The sequence below is a fragment of the Channa argus genome, chromosome 7 (genome assembly GCF_033026475.1).
Source record: "Channa argus isolate prfri chromosome 7, Channa argus male v1.0, whole genome shotgun sequence".
Classification (NCBI taxonomy): Eukaryota; Metazoa; Chordata; class Actinopteri; order Anabantiformes; family Channidae; genus Channa; species Channa argus.
In genome coordinates, this window is record NC_090203.1 from 12,186,832 (window position 1) to 12,205,453 (window position 18,622).

The 18,622-nt window shown below is 37.6% G+C and overlaps 3 protein-coding genes across 3 annotated transcripts; 1 reads left to right on the forward strand and 2 right to left on the reverse strand.

The window, feature by feature from the left end:
- Positions 1-1,911: 1,911 nt before the first annotated feature.
- On the reverse strand, positions 1,912-6,094 carry them4 (thioesterase superfamily member 4). The gene is made up of 6 exons (XM_067511057.1): positions 5,649-6,094; positions 4,471-4,660; positions 3,661-3,823; positions 3,278-3,388; positions 2,703-2,827; positions 1,912-2,581 (listed from the first exon to the last, which is right to left on the reverse strand). Exons 1-6 carry the CDS (start codon positions 5,829-5,831, stop codon positions 2,535-2,537), a joined length of 819 nt encoding a protein of 272 aa, XP_067367158.1. The 5' UTR covers positions 5,832-6,094; the 3' UTR covers positions 1,912-2,534.
- A 2,951-nt stretch (positions 6,095-9,045) lies between these two features.
- Positions 9,046-12,054, reverse strand: si:dkey-87o1.2 (uncharacterized protein LOC796684 homolog). Its single transcript, XM_067511292.1, has 4 exons — positions 11,588-12,054; positions 11,312-11,366; positions 10,728-10,845; positions 9,046-10,572 (listed from the first exon to the last, which is right to left on the reverse strand). Exons 1-4 carry the CDS (start codon positions 11,882-11,884, stop codon positions 10,539-10,541), a joined length of 504 nt encoding a protein of 167 aa, XP_067367393.1. The 5' UTR covers positions 11,885-12,054; the 3' UTR covers positions 9,046-10,538.
- A 772-nt stretch (positions 12,055-12,826) lies between these two features.
- zgc:174935 (uncharacterized protein LOC796019 homolog) lies at positions 12,827-16,897 on the forward strand. The gene is made up of 4 exons (XM_067511291.1): positions 12,827-13,411; positions 14,966-15,020; positions 15,378-15,492; positions 15,591-16,897. Exons 1-4 carry the CDS (start codon positions 13,118-13,120, stop codon positions 16,081-16,083), a joined length of 957 nt encoding a protein of 318 aa, XP_067367392.1. The 5' UTR covers positions 12,827-13,117; the 3' UTR covers positions 16,084-16,897.
- Positions 16,898-18,622: the final 1,725 nt, after the last annotated feature.

Sequence of the window (18,622 nt, forward strand, 5' to 3'; positions counted from 1 at the left end):
CAAGCCAAAGCTCTGGGTTTTGCCAACTTTACTACAATACAGTTCAGAGGCCAAACGAGATTTCATTTAGCCAATTGTTAATTTTATCTAAAGCCATCCCACATACCACCCAAGCCTTTACAATATCTGGTAACTTTTTTCCCTTTAACAGCCAAAGCACCAGATGAGCTCTTACCATATGATGGATTCTGACTGGTACTTTTGGAATGTGGTATATTTTAATCTCAATTAAAGACCTGAATACTGTGTGCACCACTGCAACATTTTAGCATGCCTTAAACAACAAACAAAGAATGAAAGAACAATTTTCATTAATGTGTAGTGTTCAAAGTAGACAATAATTCACTGCATCTAAAATACTTTATATAATAGACCCTTTACAAGCTACCAGAGACACTATTTCTCATCATGTTTAGTATTTTTACTTGTGATGCTCAGTTTTTTTTTACACTTTCTATAATGCCTATAAAGTTTAAAAGATAATTGTTTGCTCTTAAATCATTAAAACACACATTCCCATCCTCTCAAGTACTTCCACATTTTGCAAGTCAAAGTACCCATTAATCCTTTCCAATTTGAAGCCACACTTTTACACAGATATCTAAATTACAAATCAGCTCTGGAAGTGGACAAAGGTTGTTGCAGGTGGTTTTAACTGAAAGTTAAAAACAACTGCCCTTTCTCTGCTCCCCCTCACTCGCTCTCTCAAACTAAACTTGACCACATGACTTTTCAGGGGAAAGAAATCCACCACACAACATATACACACGCCAAAAAGTTTTTAGAAACTCAGGCAGCATTTCCATCTGCACTTTTCTGAGGTTAAAGTGTGAGGGGCCCACAGAAGACCACCAAGCCTGTACTATGATGAGCCCATACACCCATAAACCACACATCTGAACTGTGTGAGAACTCAAATGCAGTTCAATGTGTGCTGGGTTTCTTTTGGTAACCAAAAATATACTTACAAACATTAACTCAGCACAAACACTGCTTTACTGTATTTAAAATGGATGCAACAGGAATTTAATTTCTTACCATAAAATTCAGTGATTATTCAGAGATTGTTGAGCACTACCTTGAAACCAGGGAATGTCAGAAATATTAGTTTTAAAAACTGTAATGTATTTTAAAAAATATGAACACATTTAATCCAGTATATCATCTTTATCTCTCTCTCTCTCTCTCTCTCTCTCATATATATATATATATATATATATAAAAAAAAATATAGCTAAGAAATTTTCAGATAATAAACCGTATATTGAGGTCTGTTCTTTCTTTTCAAAATATTAACTGTTTTATTAGTGTTTCACGAACAACAGATAGTGTTTGTAGAAATATTACCCTACTGTAATTATTACATGCATATTTGTATAGTTTAAAGTAAATCAAATTATGAAATGGTGTCTTCAACTCATATTTAGTACAGCATGTGTGCTGTATAACCTAAAAGTGTTCTATATGCTTTCAGCATCGTGGTCTGCAGTAGCTGTACAACCTGCACAGATCTCTGTGATGTGGACAGTGTTACTTAGTATGGCATACTGTGGCACGCCTCAGCCATTTCTGACTGCAGAAACATGTTCAAAGTGTCTTGAGAAAGTGTCTTGCCTATGAACAAGATGATAATTGTAAACTTCCACCCCTTTTGTCTTTATTGAAAGTCATGATAAGTGGTGTACACATTCACATAACCACATCTTTAATAACCAGCACCTGAAAATCAAAATTAAAATGCACAACTTAAAAGTGTAAAACTCAGTCTGCTTAGCTGAAATGTTACAACATTTTTGATTTCACTGATTAGACCAATCTATCAAAGTAAGTATAAGATCAACTGTATAAATTACATGACATTCTGCTTTCCTCTTTTGAACATTCATTTTATTCCCCATTTTTTGTACAGAATGCCAACTTTTATCAAATAAACAATATGAATAGGTTAATTTAGGTTAGGTTAACTTAACCTAATAAAAATGCTTAAAACCTTTAACACGTTATGCAAAACCTGTTGGGATAGCTTCAAGGCAACAAAATGCAATTTCTGTTTGCACAATATCGCTTCTGACAAACAAACATACAGTATGGTTTGCATAATTTAGGTAACAGCCTTGTGTAAGGCTTCAATAGAGGACAATAATATTTATATGCAGCACATTTTGAGGAATAGGCTCACTCTGAAAGGCCCCAATGTTAAATAAAACTATCAATACTGTCAAAGCTACAATAAATAAAACGCTTTGTTCATGTGCTGATGATATGCTACTAACACCAAGTAGAGGTAGTGAAGGTACATCACAAAACTCTTTGTAAGTTATAACAAAGTGACAAGAGAAGATGCATTAATATTCGAATGTAATGAAAGCCAAAATTGTCATATTTAGAGAAGCTATTTCTTACATAAACAGCAAATAAGTACAATAGTCCAAACAAATGACACTCTCACAGATTCACTCTCTCTAACACACACACTCACATACACCTTATCTTGCTGACAGTGCCTGTGAAGATGCTTGGGTGGTGCATTTGTGTCACGCTCCAAGTAGTAAGTTGCTGACATTGACTGACAGGAACAATGCTGCATGAGGCATGAAAAAAAGAAAAACACAGAACATCACAGACCAAATAGGTGACCCAATACTGTGAATACTGTAATATGTCTCATCAAGCATGTATGTGTATAAAAAAAATTATGTTACCTGTTGCCTCTGTGTGCATTTTGGAGCCATTGGTGCTAGTCACTTTGCATGAAACAAATGTTTTTCTGCCTTCCCTCACTTCTAGAGAGGACTCAATCAACACTGTACTTCCCAGTGGGATGGGGCTTTAAGACAAGACACAAGTCCATTTGGACAAATTGACAATAAATAATAACACCGATACAAGGTGTTAGTTTGCACCACTGCACCAGTAATACAATCACCTTGAAAACTGGGTTTATTAGAACACTTAATATTAACTTGCTGTACACTTAATTATCTACATGATATAAATAATATTCAGTATACAATACACAAATCCTGAGCTGGCTGACACCTGTGACGTCTATTATACTATTACACACATGGCTACATGTCTTCCACATAAACAAATGAGACTACACAGAACCTAACAGATACAATACTACTGTTTATCATTACTTTAAACTATCAAGAACTAGGCTTACCAGTAACACATTTTGGTAAATATTTAAAGAGAGTCAATTCTGCTAAGTTACAAGATTTATTTATACAATATATTGATTGTTCTATGTTGATAAGATATATTATTGTACCTGCGATAGTTTATGTTGAGATTGGCAGTCATAACAGCTTCAGAAAGTTGAGAAGCATGAGTTCCTGTCACAGTGTCTATCATGGTGGCTATCGCCCCCCCATGGACATATCTGGAAACACACAGTGTCTATTAGGCATCAAACCCAAATCCTTTAAAAGGGTTGTTTACCAACTTTCAAGATGTAAAAGTAGAACAGTTACAGAAAATCAAATTATTTTTATATATCTTTAGCATCTGTTAGAAATGTGATGTGGTAGATTTAGTTAAATGTACATGTGTATTCAAGGAAATATTACAGTACTGTCAGAATTATATACATTACAAATACAACAGGCACAGACATCAATATACTAACTAGTACAACTTAAACAGTTATCTCACCCTGGTGGCCCCTCGAGGAGATATCCAGCCTGGAAAATGCACACACACCTCTGCTCCTCTTTGTTTACAAACAGAACATACTCAAATGCAGCCCCTGGGTTTCTCATGTTTCGGGTAAAAAGACGAGCTTTTGACTGAATAATTTTACTAAGATACAATCCACCTGATGGAAAAAAAACAAGTGAACCGACAGCTAAGAAACAAGGATACACAAAGGATAAAAGTACATAAATAGCTTAACACAGACTGACTATGGTTTAATGATTGAAAGTATTAGCAAAATCCATTTCAATGTTAACTTTTATTGCGGTTCAAATACAATACATACAATATGTACCTTTCTTCTATGATACCTGGAGAAAAATGGAAGTTGATCATTTCAGCTTCATGACTTAATGTCTTTTGAACATTTTCAGAGTATTTTTGAATTGTAAAGTTGCATTGCTCAATTTCATGTCAACTTAGGAATAGTGACATGTACAATGTGTGCCATGCCTCTAACTCCAGCTTCACCATCAGCCTGTTTTGAATAAAGTCTGGCAAGCACCATGCAAACAGAAGCCTTGTAAGTTGTCCTTACAAAAAAGTAATAGGTAATGACTGCTGAAACAGGTTATGACCAAACACTTCAATATTTGTTCAAGTGATGGCCAAGGGAAGGGATTCCTAAAATACAATCAACTAAAAACCAATTTAGTCTAAAATCTCAAAAAGCGCTTGACATGGTAATTACTGACCATCCCTATCCCTAAACTATTTAATTAACAAGCAGAAAATCAGACACGCATCACAGTCAGTTTTCAATTGTACCTTTAGCATACTTGAGAGAGCGATTGTAGCTTGGCAGTCTCTGCCAAGGCCCTTCCTGTTTCTCCCCTCCTTCTGCCTCAACCTCAGTCAAACTGTTATAATGATTGTACAAACGCAGCATTTCTGGCCCCCACGAGGAGTTGGGCAAGCTGAAGTCCCGAGGCTTGGAGAAAAAGGGCAATGGCAGTGCCTAGTAAACAGGGAAATGCAACAACCTCAGTTAGTGGTGAGTCTGCTTAGAGACAAGAAATACATGGTTATGCAAATACAATATGTGATTATAAGTGCAGACCATTTATACACAAATTAAATTGAGCCATATGCCTAATATTGAGTTGGTGACCCAAGGCACTCCACTAGACCTCAGAAAGTTTACTGTGGTGTTTGGCATAAAGCTGTCAGTAGCAGATTCTTTAATTATTGTAAATTGCAAGGTGGGTCCTCCATAGATCTGACTTGTTTTTCCAGCATATGCCACGAATTTGATTGTGATCTGGAGAATGGAGGTCTGGAGACCAAGTCACCACCTTGAACTTGTTTTGTTTCTCAAGCCATTCTTTAACCATGTTAGGAGTGTGGTAGGGTGCATTATCCTGTAGAAGAGGCCACTGCCATCAAGGAATACTGTTTCAATGAAGTGGCACACTTGGTCAGTATGGTACATGTCAACCTAACATACACTTGAATGGCAGAATCCAAAGTTTCCCAGCGGAACATTGCCCAAAGCATCACAAATCATCAGATGAGGCTACCTTATTCCATTGCTCCGTGGTCAAGTTCTGAGGTTCATGTGCCCATTGTAGGCACTTTGTTGCAATGGACACAGGCCAGCATGCATGTGCAGCCCCATACACAACATACTGTGATGCACTGTATGTCATGACATCTTACTATTGGAACCTGCATTCATTTTATAAGCAATTTGAGTCTTTACTTGCTCTGTACATCTGTGAGTCTCCGTCTACCATGGACTGCCACAAGAGCTGAAGTTTGGGAGTTGCTCTGACCCAGTCATATAGCCATCAAACTGTGGCCCACTGTGCTATGATAGGAAGTAAGTCTAAATTTCATTTTGAACATTAGATCCACCACATAATAAGGTACTGCAGTACGTCCCCACAATTAATAAAGTAAAATAAACACCATTCAAATAAGTAAAGTTTATTGGAGCTACCTACCACCATGGTCCGTAGGGCGCTCCGGGGTGAAATGCAGGTAGGAGGATGAATGAGTTGGGTCCTCATAACTGGGAGGGAAGTGAAGCTCTGAACCCCCTTCAAAAATCTACCGAAACTCCTTGCCATGTGTACAATGTTTGAAGTGACGAGGATAGAGTAAAAGCAAAAAGAAGAGCTGTTCATAGACCGATGACTGATGATGTTACTACATCGACTATGCAGCGCTATGGCTACAGGTAACGTTAGCTAACTTTACAGCTTCCAGGGACTAAAGTGACCACTCAGCTGCTGTATAATGAACTTTAACATGTTTAACATGTTGTCTTTGGTAATCTCAGAAAATTAAAAAAATAGCCTGAGGGAAGTCATTCACGATCGTTTCACCGGTGACTTTCATGTGTCATCAGCCCACATCTCTTCTTCTTCTTCTTCTTCTTCTTCTTCTTCTTCTTTTTCTTCTTTTTCTTCTTCTTCTGGTTTACTGGCGGTTAGCAGAGCAACTTAAAGGTGCATTACTGCCACCTTCTGGGTTGGAGTGTGGAACATGAGAAGGAAAACTAGATTCTTTCTAGTAGACCTGTCTCTTTTAGACATTCAGTTGTATATATTGTCTCAAGTGTAAAATTAACCCTTGTGCAGGTATTTTAGCGCAGATCTGAGTTTCTCTCTTTCCTCCTCAAGTAATCTACACTCAATGAATATGTGTTAAACAGACTGTTTTTATTTAGATGTTTGCCTATTTTATGTAGTGTTTGGTTGAGTTTTTGTTGTATGCTTAAATCAACAGGTGACATTACAAATAATGCCATGTTCTGTTTTCCCAACAAGTTTTGCCGTGTTCCCAACATTCTTGCATTCCAGCATTTGACTCTGTGTCGCTGAATGTTATCCCAATATGCCAGCATTAGCTTCAGTCTCCTTATATACAGTGGCATCTCTCCCATTTCAACGTGCATTGCAGCAACTGGAGATGTTTTAACTAACTTTTTATGGTTGCTTTCTGCCACTTACATGTAGGCTACAAAAATATAATCAAATGTTTCTCTTAAAAGAGCCAAGTAGATGTTTGTCAATGACAACCTGCTCCACAGTCCCGGCCTCATAAACATCTTAAAAGATTATTCATCTTTTTACACTGGGACTTTACTTTATCTATGTGATGTCTCCATGTGAGTTTTTCATCAAACATGAGCCCAAAAAACCTCACCACCCTAACTTGCTCAAGTGCTTTGTCATACAGTTTAAGCAAAGTGGTTTATGTTGTTCATAAAACATATCACATGAGACTTGGCTATGGATAGTTTGAATGCCCACTTGTTTTTCCATTCTTCCCATGTCTTAATTGCGGCATGAATCTTCCTCTTTAAGTATGCCAGATTCCAATCCGTAATCCATAGAGCCCCATCATCTGCACTTAATGATTTCCCTATCCCTTGCTCTACCTGTTTGCTCTACCTGTTCATTATTCATAATGTTGAATAGCAGTGGATTACAGACATTACTCTGTGGAGTTCCATTTTCAACAGAATAAATATTATGGTACTGTGCACCTAGCCTCGCTTCTATTTTCCTATCAAATAAAAATTCTAACACTAAATTTTACAATCTACCTCCTATACGTAATTTATTTAATTTGATAAAGAGCCCTTCCTTCCATAACATATCGTAGGCCTTTTCAACATTAAAAAAGACAACTACAACCATTCTTTATTTGTTAGAGCTTTCCTAATCTCTGACTCCAGAATCCATAGTGCTCCTTCCTTTACAGAATCCACTTTTAAATGGAGAGAACAGATGTTTACCTTCTAAATAATGAATAAGTCCATCAGTTACCATTCGTTCCATAGTTTTCCCTAATTGAGATGTATTGGTCTGAACCTCGATGGATTTGATGGGTCTTTGACATGTTTTAGACTTGGTACTATGACTGATTGTTTCCATATTGAAGGAATCTTGCCTGTTTCCCATATTGCATTAAACAGTTTTAGTTCTGTTTCCAGTGATATGGTATGACAGCTTCCATCTTTCCCTGTGGTGGTCTGTCATGCATTGAAAGGTAGAACTAAACTGATTATGTGCAAGAGTACTTTCTCTGTATAGTCTGTCTTAATCTGATAAATTATCTAAACTATTAATTTTTACTAGCATTTGTGCCAACAGTTCTGTCTAATATGTGTTACTAATTGCTGTTTGGTTGTTGTTGCATAGCACTGGCATTTCATAACTCTTCCTAATGCCACTCATTTTCTTTACCATTCCCCAAATATCTGACAGGGGTGTCTCTCTGCCTATACTACTGCAATGCTGCACAGTAAATTTCCATCATGGAATTCTTGGTCTACCTTTGTGATAGAATTCTGTTCCAACCTTAATCCTTATGGGTTAATGATCACCACCATTTAAAGATTAATCAAGAACCTCCCATGTCAGAATTCCTGCTATTTCATATGACACCAATGTCAAATCTATGGCAATTTCAGAATTTTGAGTGGAATTATTACTTCCTCTAGCATCAATAATGCATACTAACCTTCTTTCATCAATAAATTCCTCTATGCCTACTTTCATCAATAAATGCCTCGACTGTGGCGCAGGAAGGTAGAGCGGTTGTCCACCAATCTCACAGTTGTTGGTTCAATCCCTGGCTCCTCTGGTCACATGTCAAAGTGTCCTTGACCCCAACTTAGCAGCTCCTAGTGAGTGTTGGCCAGCTGCATAGCAGCTCCCCCTGTATGAATGTGTGTGTGATTGTGAGTGTGAATGGGTAAATAAGAAGCAGTGTAAAGCGCTTTGAGTGCCAATAGGTAGAAAAGTGCTGTATAAGTGCAGACCATTTACTCTATACTTGGTCCATTAGCATCTGTATGATTATTTCCCCAAAGTGTCCTATGTGCATTGAAGTCCCCACACCATATCATTTTCTCTGGTCTGTCCACCAACTGTGTTCATTATTTTCAAAGTCAGCCTATTACCTGAATTGTAATAGTTAATTATTGTTAAATTTTGTTCCTGTGTCCAAATTTTAACTGTAATAGACTCCTGTTATTTTCCTATGGTGACTAAATTGTACCTCATACCAATTTGCACAAACATTGCTACATCCCCACCTTTCCCATCTTTGCTGTCATCTCTAATAGCAGTATACCCATGAATAACAAAATCCCAGTGTGGTTTTAAAAAAGCTCCTGAATGCATATTATGTGAGGTTTATCTTGCATGTTTAATATACATTGCTTAAATTCTTGACGATTAGCAACAAGACTTCTTGCATTCCACTGTAATCAGCCCACATCACGCTTGTCAACTCCAGCTATTGCAGAATGTAGGTCACGTGTTTCACACTGCACACTGTGATTGGCTGATTCATGTAAACATACAGATTCTCATGGTAACCAGCACTATTTAACATAACTTTATTAACAACATGAACGAAATATTTTACAGCCACCGTGGTAAAAAATCAACAGTGCAAGTTCAAGTTTAGGGTCACGCATTACACAAGTGATTACATTTCATGTGGCAAACCATGCAGCCATAATACTAACATATTAGTTATGAGTGATAAATGCAAAAATATTTTGGCAGATTGTTTCTCAATAATTAATAACCCCCTTCCATCCTTGCGCTTCATTTATTTTATAGTTGTCTTCATTTCTTCAAAAGATTTATTAACATTTACCTAAAGGTGATCATCTCTTTATACAGTAAAAAGAATTAATTTGATATTACATAATGTTTACAGTAACCTTTAACTTTATACACTGAAGAGGTGGTGCAGGAAAGTGGGGAAAATGTTTGCACACTACCTCTGCTGTAAATACTTGGCCAATAGAAGGTACTCCTGATCATTTGTTCACCACACGGGGGAGATGGAGGAACATGGTATTGAGCTTGCAGGGTTTCCTGACCCTGGTCTTTGGGGAACACTGCCATGTTTGTTTTCCAACCTACATACTGCTGATTACTTGGATCTTGTTGGAAGTTAAAAGATACCAATTTACTTTGTCTTTATCCAACTCACACTCATCTAACATGGTATGATCCAGCTTCTGATTGACTGAACACACATTATCCGGGTAATCAGCAGCGGGTAGTATAGAGATAGCTAGAAAACTTTGAAGGGAGTTTTCCCCATGGACCAGGTTTGGGAATCTCAGCTCTAAACAACTAAAATAAGAGATAATCTACAAACAATATATTTTTGCACACTTTTTTACCTTGTTAAACTTCAAGCAGGCCTCTGATTCAACAGAGGAAACCACAAAGCTTATCAAGCAGGTAAGATTTATTATGTGTAAAACAAATACAATTTTGAAATATTTCACCTGTAATTATTGTGTTTGGAAATATAATATGTAAATCTGTGTTTGCTAGCATTTAAACCAAGTCTGCTTTAATCAGTGAATGCTTTACACACTGCACCATGTGGCATATCAGCTTTCAATGAAAAGTAAAGTTATTAGGTCACCCTTTAACATTTATTTGGTCAAATTATTCCAAAATATCTCAGATCAAACTCCTTGTCATGTACTTTTCTGGCTGCCGGTAGTTCATCTAGTTTCTTTAAGAGACCAAATGGTTTACATGCTGCAAAAAAAGCTTAAATCAGTGGAAACTATTTTTAGTAATGGCTCTTCATGTTACCCAATTTATTTTTTAGCAAGCATGTATAAAAACCCAAAGGCCAAATTACATGTTTTTATCCATTACAACAATATTAAATATAATACTTTAAACTATACAACACGGTTATGACTTATTTTTGGACAATTTGTCCCATCAACACAGTTTGTAAGGTCTCACATTATTTAGATTACAAAATGGATCCTTGTTTGCCAGCGTACGTTGTTTTCAAAAGGTTCAGTCAGTGTTGAGGTGGTCGACTTGACACTACTTTGGAGCCTCAGAGTTTCCACACAACTTCCTGCAACAATCAAAAAAGTATTTAAATTAAACTAATGTAAATTGGTACAGTAACTTACATCTTTATTTTTACAGTAATGATTATAATGGGATTCTGTGTGTGGTACAGGTCCCAATCTAGCTCTTGATTAAACAAACAGGTGTTTCAGATCTTACCTTGCTTCCTCCTTGGCCATATCTGCAAAGGCGCAAATAGCTTTGTCTCTATCAATAATCTGCTGCTTCAAGCCCTGAATTTCCTCCTCTGCCTTCTTTTTAGTCTCTAGATGATCAGCTGAGGAAATTACAAAATATAATAGAGACAAATGTTACTCAAGAGAATGTTCATAAAAAGGTTATTTATAGTGTATAGTATAGGCTCCAAATACAAAATTTAACAGTTGTTAAGGTGCAAAATATTAATGTAATTTCCCTCAGTTTTACACATGCAGATTGGTGACTGAAACCACAAAATATGCTTTGTGTTTTGCAGGGTATTTTTGTCACATCTTGTTCCACTGGTTTCCTTTTCTTAAAAATACGTTTTTTTCCAGACATGATTGTGGCTGGGCTCTGCAAATGCCCGCAAGGTAACAGATCTCAAAAACTTTCATTTCATTTAAATTTCTTTTAAATGACCATTAGGATGTTAAGAGACACTGTGAAGGTTGTCACATTTTCTGCTCTGAATCACTTTTTGCATTGGCAAAGACTTGTGCAGAGAAGCACAAATTACAGATGTTAAACAAAAGCAGCCTTACCATTGAATTTACTCATGGCCTCTCCTATACTTGTCTTCTTCTTTGCAGAATCTTCCTAAAAAGGGATGAGATAAAGTAGAAAGTAGTTGTATGAAAAAGATTCGCGAGAAACACAAATCAAACGCTGTATTTGGATGTAACATTATAGTTAAACCGACGTTAGACCTCTTTTGCCAACCTTACAATATTTTCTTGTGAATAATGTCACCGTTGTAGCGCATACAGAGTGCATTCATTAAAAAAATGACATCTACTGTGACTGAGTGCCAGCCTTGCCTTCTCTGAGTTACAGGTCTGCAGACTCTTCTCAAACTCCTCTGTTGATTTGACAATGTCAATCTTCTTCTTCTTCAGCTCATCAATCTTGGCGTTGGCCGAGCCCAGACTCGTCTTCATCTCCTGGATTTTGGTTTTCATCTCCATTATGGCGTCTTCTTTCCTCTTGACATCAGCCGAGTTCTCCACTAAGCGGGCTTTCGTATTTTGCAGGTTCAACTCCTGGCGCACGGCCTGGAAAATCATAATGCCCATCACTGCCACGCTCAGGCCGACTAAGACAAGCGCAAGCTTCATGTTCGGCTGAATCGGCCCAAAACCGGATCAACAATGGGCCCACTGGTATAAAATACCTCTGCGAATCACTTCTTCATTCTATCTCTCCAAACTTGCAAGTGTGTCTCCTTCTGCTTCGTGCCTCGGTGTGACTGTGGGTAGTTTGTTTGGAACCTGCTGTACCTGCTTAACAACCTGGGCGTGACGATGCACCTATTTCCTCCTCCGAGCTTCTCTGTCCCGTTGACACGTCGTTACCAACTATTTGCATATTGCTTCTTCAGAATATGTTAAAATATACAGTAGACAAAATGTCAAACCATGCCATATGAGCAGAAATTCACAAATGTAAATATACAAACTCAGAATGACACTAGCAGTGACACTAACTACAAAAAAATACAAAGGTTCAGATGAGCCTTCATTACATCTTCCTGGTCTGACTGGCCCCTTTAAAAGTTTACTCGAGTTCCTTAAGTGCACTTTTAGTGTACTTTGAGTTTTACCATATAGGATTGCCACTGCTGTGGATTTAAGAGGGAATATCAGTGATATATTTTACAAGATTTTACACACACGCAGTAAGACTTGTCATCTTAATAAATCATATATTTTTTGAAATATATGATGTGATATACGATATGATATATTCAGTTGAAAATATTAACTACATCCCAATCAACAACAATTGAACAATTAAGATGGCGCTAATATAAAACATATAGCTTATATTCTGAAAGGGGCCAGTGTGAATAAGTGGTCTACTTTACAATAGCCTACTGATAGGCTACTTTCTGTTACAAGTCACAATTACTTTGCCACATCAATTCTCCTTTGTCTCTTAGCAGACACAGAAAAGTAAAACATGTTATTGTAGTCGGTGTTTTGTTTTTTTTACCGAATAAAGTATGTGTTCCTGGAAGCCATGTAGGAAGAGGGCGTATTTCTAACACAGACTAAATGCTCAGCGCAACACACGCGCACAGCGATAGCAACAGGGTTGTTAATGGAGGTGCGCAGGTGAGGCGGCTTCTGTGCTTGATTGATTTTTAATTCAGGAAGCGCGGAGAAATGTAACCCAGGAAACAGGGAGGGCAACTTTAGCTTCCAGCCTGCGAATTTGTTCATTATACATCCTACATGGAGGACAAAGACGCTATTCTGTGAGTCCTGCAGGGAGAATTGGGCTGATATCCATCAAGATTTCACACCTCACTCTGAAAAAAGAGAAATCTTTACAAACAAACAAACAAAATGAAGGTGCATTTAGTGGTACCCGCAGCAATAATCGTGTCCGTCGTTTTGCTTGGCATTGTGAAGATACGAAAAACGGAGCTCGACAAAGCAGCCAAACGGGGCCGGTTTCATGATATCAAGCTCCGGGTGACCTACGATGTGCTGAGAGAGTATGAGAGTGAGAAATCAGAGATGGAGAATTTGCTGGATAAACTCAAAAGTGACGAGAAAGCCCTGATGGACGAGGTGAACATGCTTCAAAGCAAAGCAGATAAATCCAAAGGTGAAGTGGACATCTGCCAGGGAAGCCAGGTAAAGGGGAAAACCAATGATGCAGGCCCACAGAGGCTTTATCGGCATAGAAGACAATTAAGAAAGAAACACCATTTAAATGAACTTGGACTTGTTGAAAGGGGGTCGAAGAAAGAGCTTAGAAAACTATATTGCAAAATGAGATTACCTTTTAACGAGTCACCTGGCTTTTATAGCTATCGGTGTGAATGAACTGATTTCATCTAGTGACTCTGACAGCGGGTTTGTCTAATCAGAATGTCTTGGAGTAATAACACTTCTAGGTGTTTTGATAATAGTTTCAGACCCCATACAGTCTCTTATAACCCTCTGAATGGAAAAGAATTTGTGCTCTGCACATCATAGTGTATTTGTCCCAAGTTGCAAGTCAATTTTCTGACCGTGTGTCAGTGTCTTTGGAAAGGAGAGCGACAAAATTGCTAAAACAGATTGTTGGAAGTGCTTTTGGAATTTTTAGAAATGCATTAAGAACAAAGACTACATATTTTGCAAGAACTCACTGTGACCCCCCCCACACATGACATATCTCCTGTCATCACTGCAGATATGAAAGTACCGTCCCTAAACATGGCTCAAACTTTCATTGTTAAAAATAAAAGTAAAACCTATCTTTTTGGCACCCCTCACACTGCTAGTGCCCAGGGCGAATGCCTACTGTATATGGCCAATGCCCTGAGGCCAGTAAACAAAACCGGCTGGTTTTGCACTGCCAGAGCCAGGTAACAAGCCACAGACAGAGGTTTACTATTAAATAAGGAAAATGTTTAAATAAGGAAAATGTTTAAGGCAAATGTCCATTTAAAAAAAAAAAAAAAACTTTTGAGAAGATCGGCCCCTGATGGCAACTCATAATAGCATATTTTGCATTAACAATTAATAAGCTCTAATTGCAACAGTGCTAGTTTTTAGATTTTAGATTTGAATGGCACTATATTTACTTTTAAAAATTATTCTACTGTCTCTGTAAGGTCATCATCAGCCTAAATTACATCATAGGCCAATGTCTGTAGCAGGCTAACCAATCGTTTCCTACATAAAGGAAAACTGAGCATTTCAAATATAATATTAATAAAGAGAAATTCAATATTTATTAAATGTAGAGTATAATCTGTCTTTTAAATCTTCATGCAGTAATATGCTGTTTAAACCCGACTCAACGGCTTTAAAATAGTACAAAATTCATCAAAATATGCACCACTGAAAGATTCCTCCTTTGCTGTCTTTACAAGTACAGAGGAATGTACTTGTACATTCATGTAACTAATGAGGAAGAGAGGACAGTCAGATTATTGTCCTGTGGCTCTGTGTTTTTTTTACTCATGGAGAATCAAATTTTGTATTTACATACATATCATTTTACTGCACTCTGAACTGTCTGTACAAAGATAATGTGATGGCTGCATGGAGGGTTATGGTAATTTTTTGTTCATATTTGGTCATAATATTTACCATAGAAGTCACAAGAAGTTATTTAAGTTGAAGATGTGTAGCTGCAGGTTGTGTGGTGGAAGAAAATGCAGGTTTGTGTTTTGAGATTCTCTTTTCCCCTCACAGAAATCTGCAAGAGATGAGTTGGCAATAGTAGATACAGAATTCAGTAATCTAAAAGGTAAGTAATACATTATGGACCTCAGTGATAAAAGTGGTTTGTATGTATAAGGACAATAGACAAAGCCAGCACAACCGGTATCTGCACCATCACCAATTCTTATTCAGTGTGGTAACTTTCAGTAATATCAATATATAATATACTGCACTGATTATATTAGCAATTACATATCTCATCATACACCTTTTGTTTTTTCATAGTCTCCAATTTGTCGTTATTAATCATATTGACCGTGCATGTACTAATCACATTGGGCTGTTTTGTGTATACTGTGTAAACTATCAAGCCTGTTGTTATCCTCTTTTCTCTTCTTTTAATTAATAAAATACTCAAAATTCATTGTGTTATATGATACAGCTGAAAAAGATAAAGAGATTGCCAGCTGGAAGACAGAAGTAGAAGCCCTTAAACAGAAACTGGCAGTGAAGAGCACAGTGTGCAACTTTTTGAAAAAAGGATCACAGGCAGCAGGGTATGATAACTTTCTACTTTCTGCAAATTGCTCTTAAATATTCAAAATGTTATATATGCATTCACTGCATTTTCAATTGTTAAACATTTCCTTTAAAGAAAGTTGTGTGGCACTGAAGTGATTGAAGAAGCCCCTAAACAAGAAGCTAAGCCAGAGGGTTCTAAACAACACCAGTTAAACGCAGAGGCCCCTAAGCAAGGGGACCCTAAAGGAGAGGCCCCTAAGCCAGGGGAGCCTCAAGAAGAGGCCCCTAAAGGAGATGCCCCTAAGCCAGGGGAGCCTCAAGCAGAGGCCCCTAAGCCAGGGGAGCCTAAAGCAGAGGCCCCTAAGCCAGGGGAGCCTAAAGCAGAGGCCCCTAAGCCAGGGGAGCCTAAAGCAGAGGCCCCTAAGCCAGGGGAGCCTAAGCCAGGGGAGCCTAAGCCAGGGGAGCCTAAGCCAGGGGAGCCTAAGCCAGGGGAGCCTAAGCCAGGGGAGCCTAAGCCAGGGGCCCCTAAACAAGGGGCCCCTAAACAAGGGGAGCCTCAACAACATGAGCCTAAACCGGAAGAGGCTAAAGAGAAGCCTAAAGCCGACGTCCCCAAGAACAGATGATTTAATTGAATGTATGTTATCTATCATCTATGTTTCACTGGGTTGATGTCACCTGTAGGACAGGGTGGAGACTGAAGTAGAACTGCTCATTAATTGAATATAAATGTTCTTTTGTAAAATCAATGAATATATTTTTACACAAAAGAAGAATTATACTTTTTGGTGTGGGGCATATGTTTTTTTTTTCTTCCATGTGTGAGTGTTGGTGTGACAGACTATGTAATAAAATATATATATAAATATATATATATATATATATATATATATATATATATATATATATATATATATTTTTTTTTTGTGTTGAGATAATACATGAATGCATTTAAATGAAAGGCAATGTTTGAAACTTTTTTATAGACATATAATGTGTGGACCAGCAGATTTACCCAAAAAAAACAAAAACCTTTCAGCTTCTCCTGCACCACCAGTTTCATGTTGTCTCTTAATCAGTGGCTCAAAAATAACAATGTCATTAGTGTTTATTTTCTGTAGACACTGTTGTTTTGACTCCTCTTTGCAAAAAATGTAATGTCTTTTACACACAGATGTCAAGAACAAACTGAGTCAACCATATGTCTCTAGTCAGAGATTAGATCATTGTTTCAGAAACAGAAACCATGTCAGAGTATGCAACACATAATTTACACAGGGTGTTGGGCTGAACAGGTTCACGGTTGTGAAATATTCAACTAACCTGTATCCTGGTTGAACAGGTAATGATTAATGCGTGAGTGATTTAAGGTGGAAAGAGAAATGTCAAACACACACTGTAGTCAGGTGTATTTATTACTAAATAAAGGTGTAAAGGTTGTTTTCATGCCTCTGTTTCTTTCTATTCTTTTTTGAAGTTTCTTTTATATTGTGATGTTATTTTTTATGACTACATGCCAAAAGTAGACATTGAATAAATATAACAAAAGGGGACAAAACAGACAATAAGTTATGTGTTTTTGTGAGATGTTTCTGTACCTGGAGTGCATTACACATTCTGGTCTTCAGTTTCCATCACCTTTTCTTCCCCTCTGTTAGATAACTTCTGAAAACACAGATGGTATTGAATAATCGTTGTTAACCTTGTCTGCCTCTCTGTTTCCAAGTGACCCTGCCTTGGGGCTTGTGTGTGTTTGTGTGTGAGACAGAAAAAAAGAGGCTGAAGCACTGACCAATCAGATAACCCAAAGCCTTTGCCTGTCAGTCCCTATAAACTTTACTGTATTGTCCTGGTGAAGCTCAAACCATGCAGTTTGTGTTCTTACTGCTGGAGTGTAAGTTTTCAGTCAAACGTTTTTGGGTCTGTACAATTATGATTTGTTTTGTATTTTGTAAACTTCCTGTACAGTATCAAATACACCAACAAGGCAAAACATTATGACCACCTGCACATTATGACCACAGTGCAACCCAGTAAAGTAGCTCTCCCATGAATTCTACTTTTAAAAGGTTATAATTTCTCAGTTTTTAGGTTAAAACTGTGAGAGAAGTGATAATGTGTTTATTATTGAGGTCAAAGTGGGTAGTTGAGACGTATAGGAGTGCCTTATAAGAAGAAGTTCTAATGTTTTGGCCACCTCATTTAGTTTAAATTGAAGGTTCATATTGCAATGGTTTGTTTTCAATGTAAATTTTTTACTTGACAAAATGGTAAATGGTCTGCACTTTTCTACCTATTGGTACTTAAAATACTTTACCCTGCTTCTTATTTACACTCACACACTGATGGGGGAGCTGCTATGCAGCTGGCAAACACACACTGGGAGCAACTAAGTTGGGGTTCAGTGTCTTGTCTTGACACTTTGACATGTGACTGGAGGAGCCAGGGATTGAACTAACAACTGTGAGATTGGTGGACAACCACTCTACCTTCCTGCGCCACAGTCACCCACGTTTCATGGATTCACCACATGTAAAAATTAATGACGTGTCTCTATTTGGCTTTTACCTACATTTCAAAAAAGATATTAATGTTTTAAATAAAGAAATTGCTGCTTTCTTACATGTGATCGAGTCTCAAAATACAACAACATCAATCTCATTAGACTACATTACCTGCAAAACTGAAGATTTTGGTCTTTGAAACTATAGTAGAGAAGCTGGAAAACATAGTACCTTTAAAGTGCCGACTAAATCAGAGTTGGGACTTTAGAGTCATCACTTTATTGCATCAGAGTTGCCACTTTATTGCATGTTGGGCAGAAAATGATTAGGACTATAAAAGAATTTATAACTTTAACTGTAGGTCATGGAGAGGACAATTTGTTTTCTATGTCTAGTTCATTTTTGCGTTATATTACCCTTTCACCTCTCAATTTGTATCTCAGTTGTTTCCATATGTGAGAGATTAAAATACTTTCCCCAGGCTCCCAATTAGGCAGTCAGAGGACTATCATTCTGCCCCAATAGGCTCACAAGGTCAATTTGATACTGGAGGGGACACAGAGATGGGGGGGTCAGGATGTTAGTCCAACTGGTGTCATAAATAAAGGCTGTAACCATCTAATGTGTGTGTTTGTGCTTGTGTGTGTGAGTGTGTGTCTGT

Coding starts and splice junctions, on each gene's coding strand:
- si:dkey-87o1.2 (XM_067511292.1), bottom strand. CDS start 11,884: ATGAAGCTTGCGCTTGTCTTAGTCGGCCTGAGCGTGGCAGTGATGGGC. Junction 11,367..11,587: donor AGACCTGTAACTCAGAGAAG/GCAAGGCTGGCA, acceptor ATCCCTTTTTAG/GAAGATTCTGCAAAGAAGAA. Junction 10,573..10,727: donor ATGGCCAAGGAGGAAGCAAG/GTAAGATCTGAA, acceptor TGATTGTTGCAG/GAAGTTGTGTGGAAACTCTG.
- them4 (XM_067511057.1), bottom strand. CDS start 5,831: ATGAACAGCTCTTCTTTTTGCTTTTACTCTATCCTCGTCACTTCAAAC. Junction 3,824..4,470: donor CTCTCTCAAGTATGCTAAAG/GTACAATTGAAA, acceptor TTTTTCCATCAG/GTGGATTGTATCTTAGTAAA. Junction 2,582..2,702: donor AATGCACACAGAGGCAACAG/GTAACATAATTT, acceptor TGCCTCATGCAG/CATTGTTCCTGTCAGTCAAT.
- zgc:174935 (XM_067511291.1), top strand. CDS start 13,118: ATGAAGGTGCATTTAGTGGTACCCGCAGCAATAATCGTGTCCGTCGTT. Junction 13,412..14,965: donor ACATCTGCCAGGGAAGCCAG/GTAAAGGGGAAA, acceptor TTCCCCTCACAG/AAATCTGCAAGAGATGAGTT. Junction 15,021..15,377: donor AGAATTCAGTAATCTAAAAG/GTAAGTAATACA, acceptor TATATGATACAG/CTGAAAAAGATAAAGAGATT.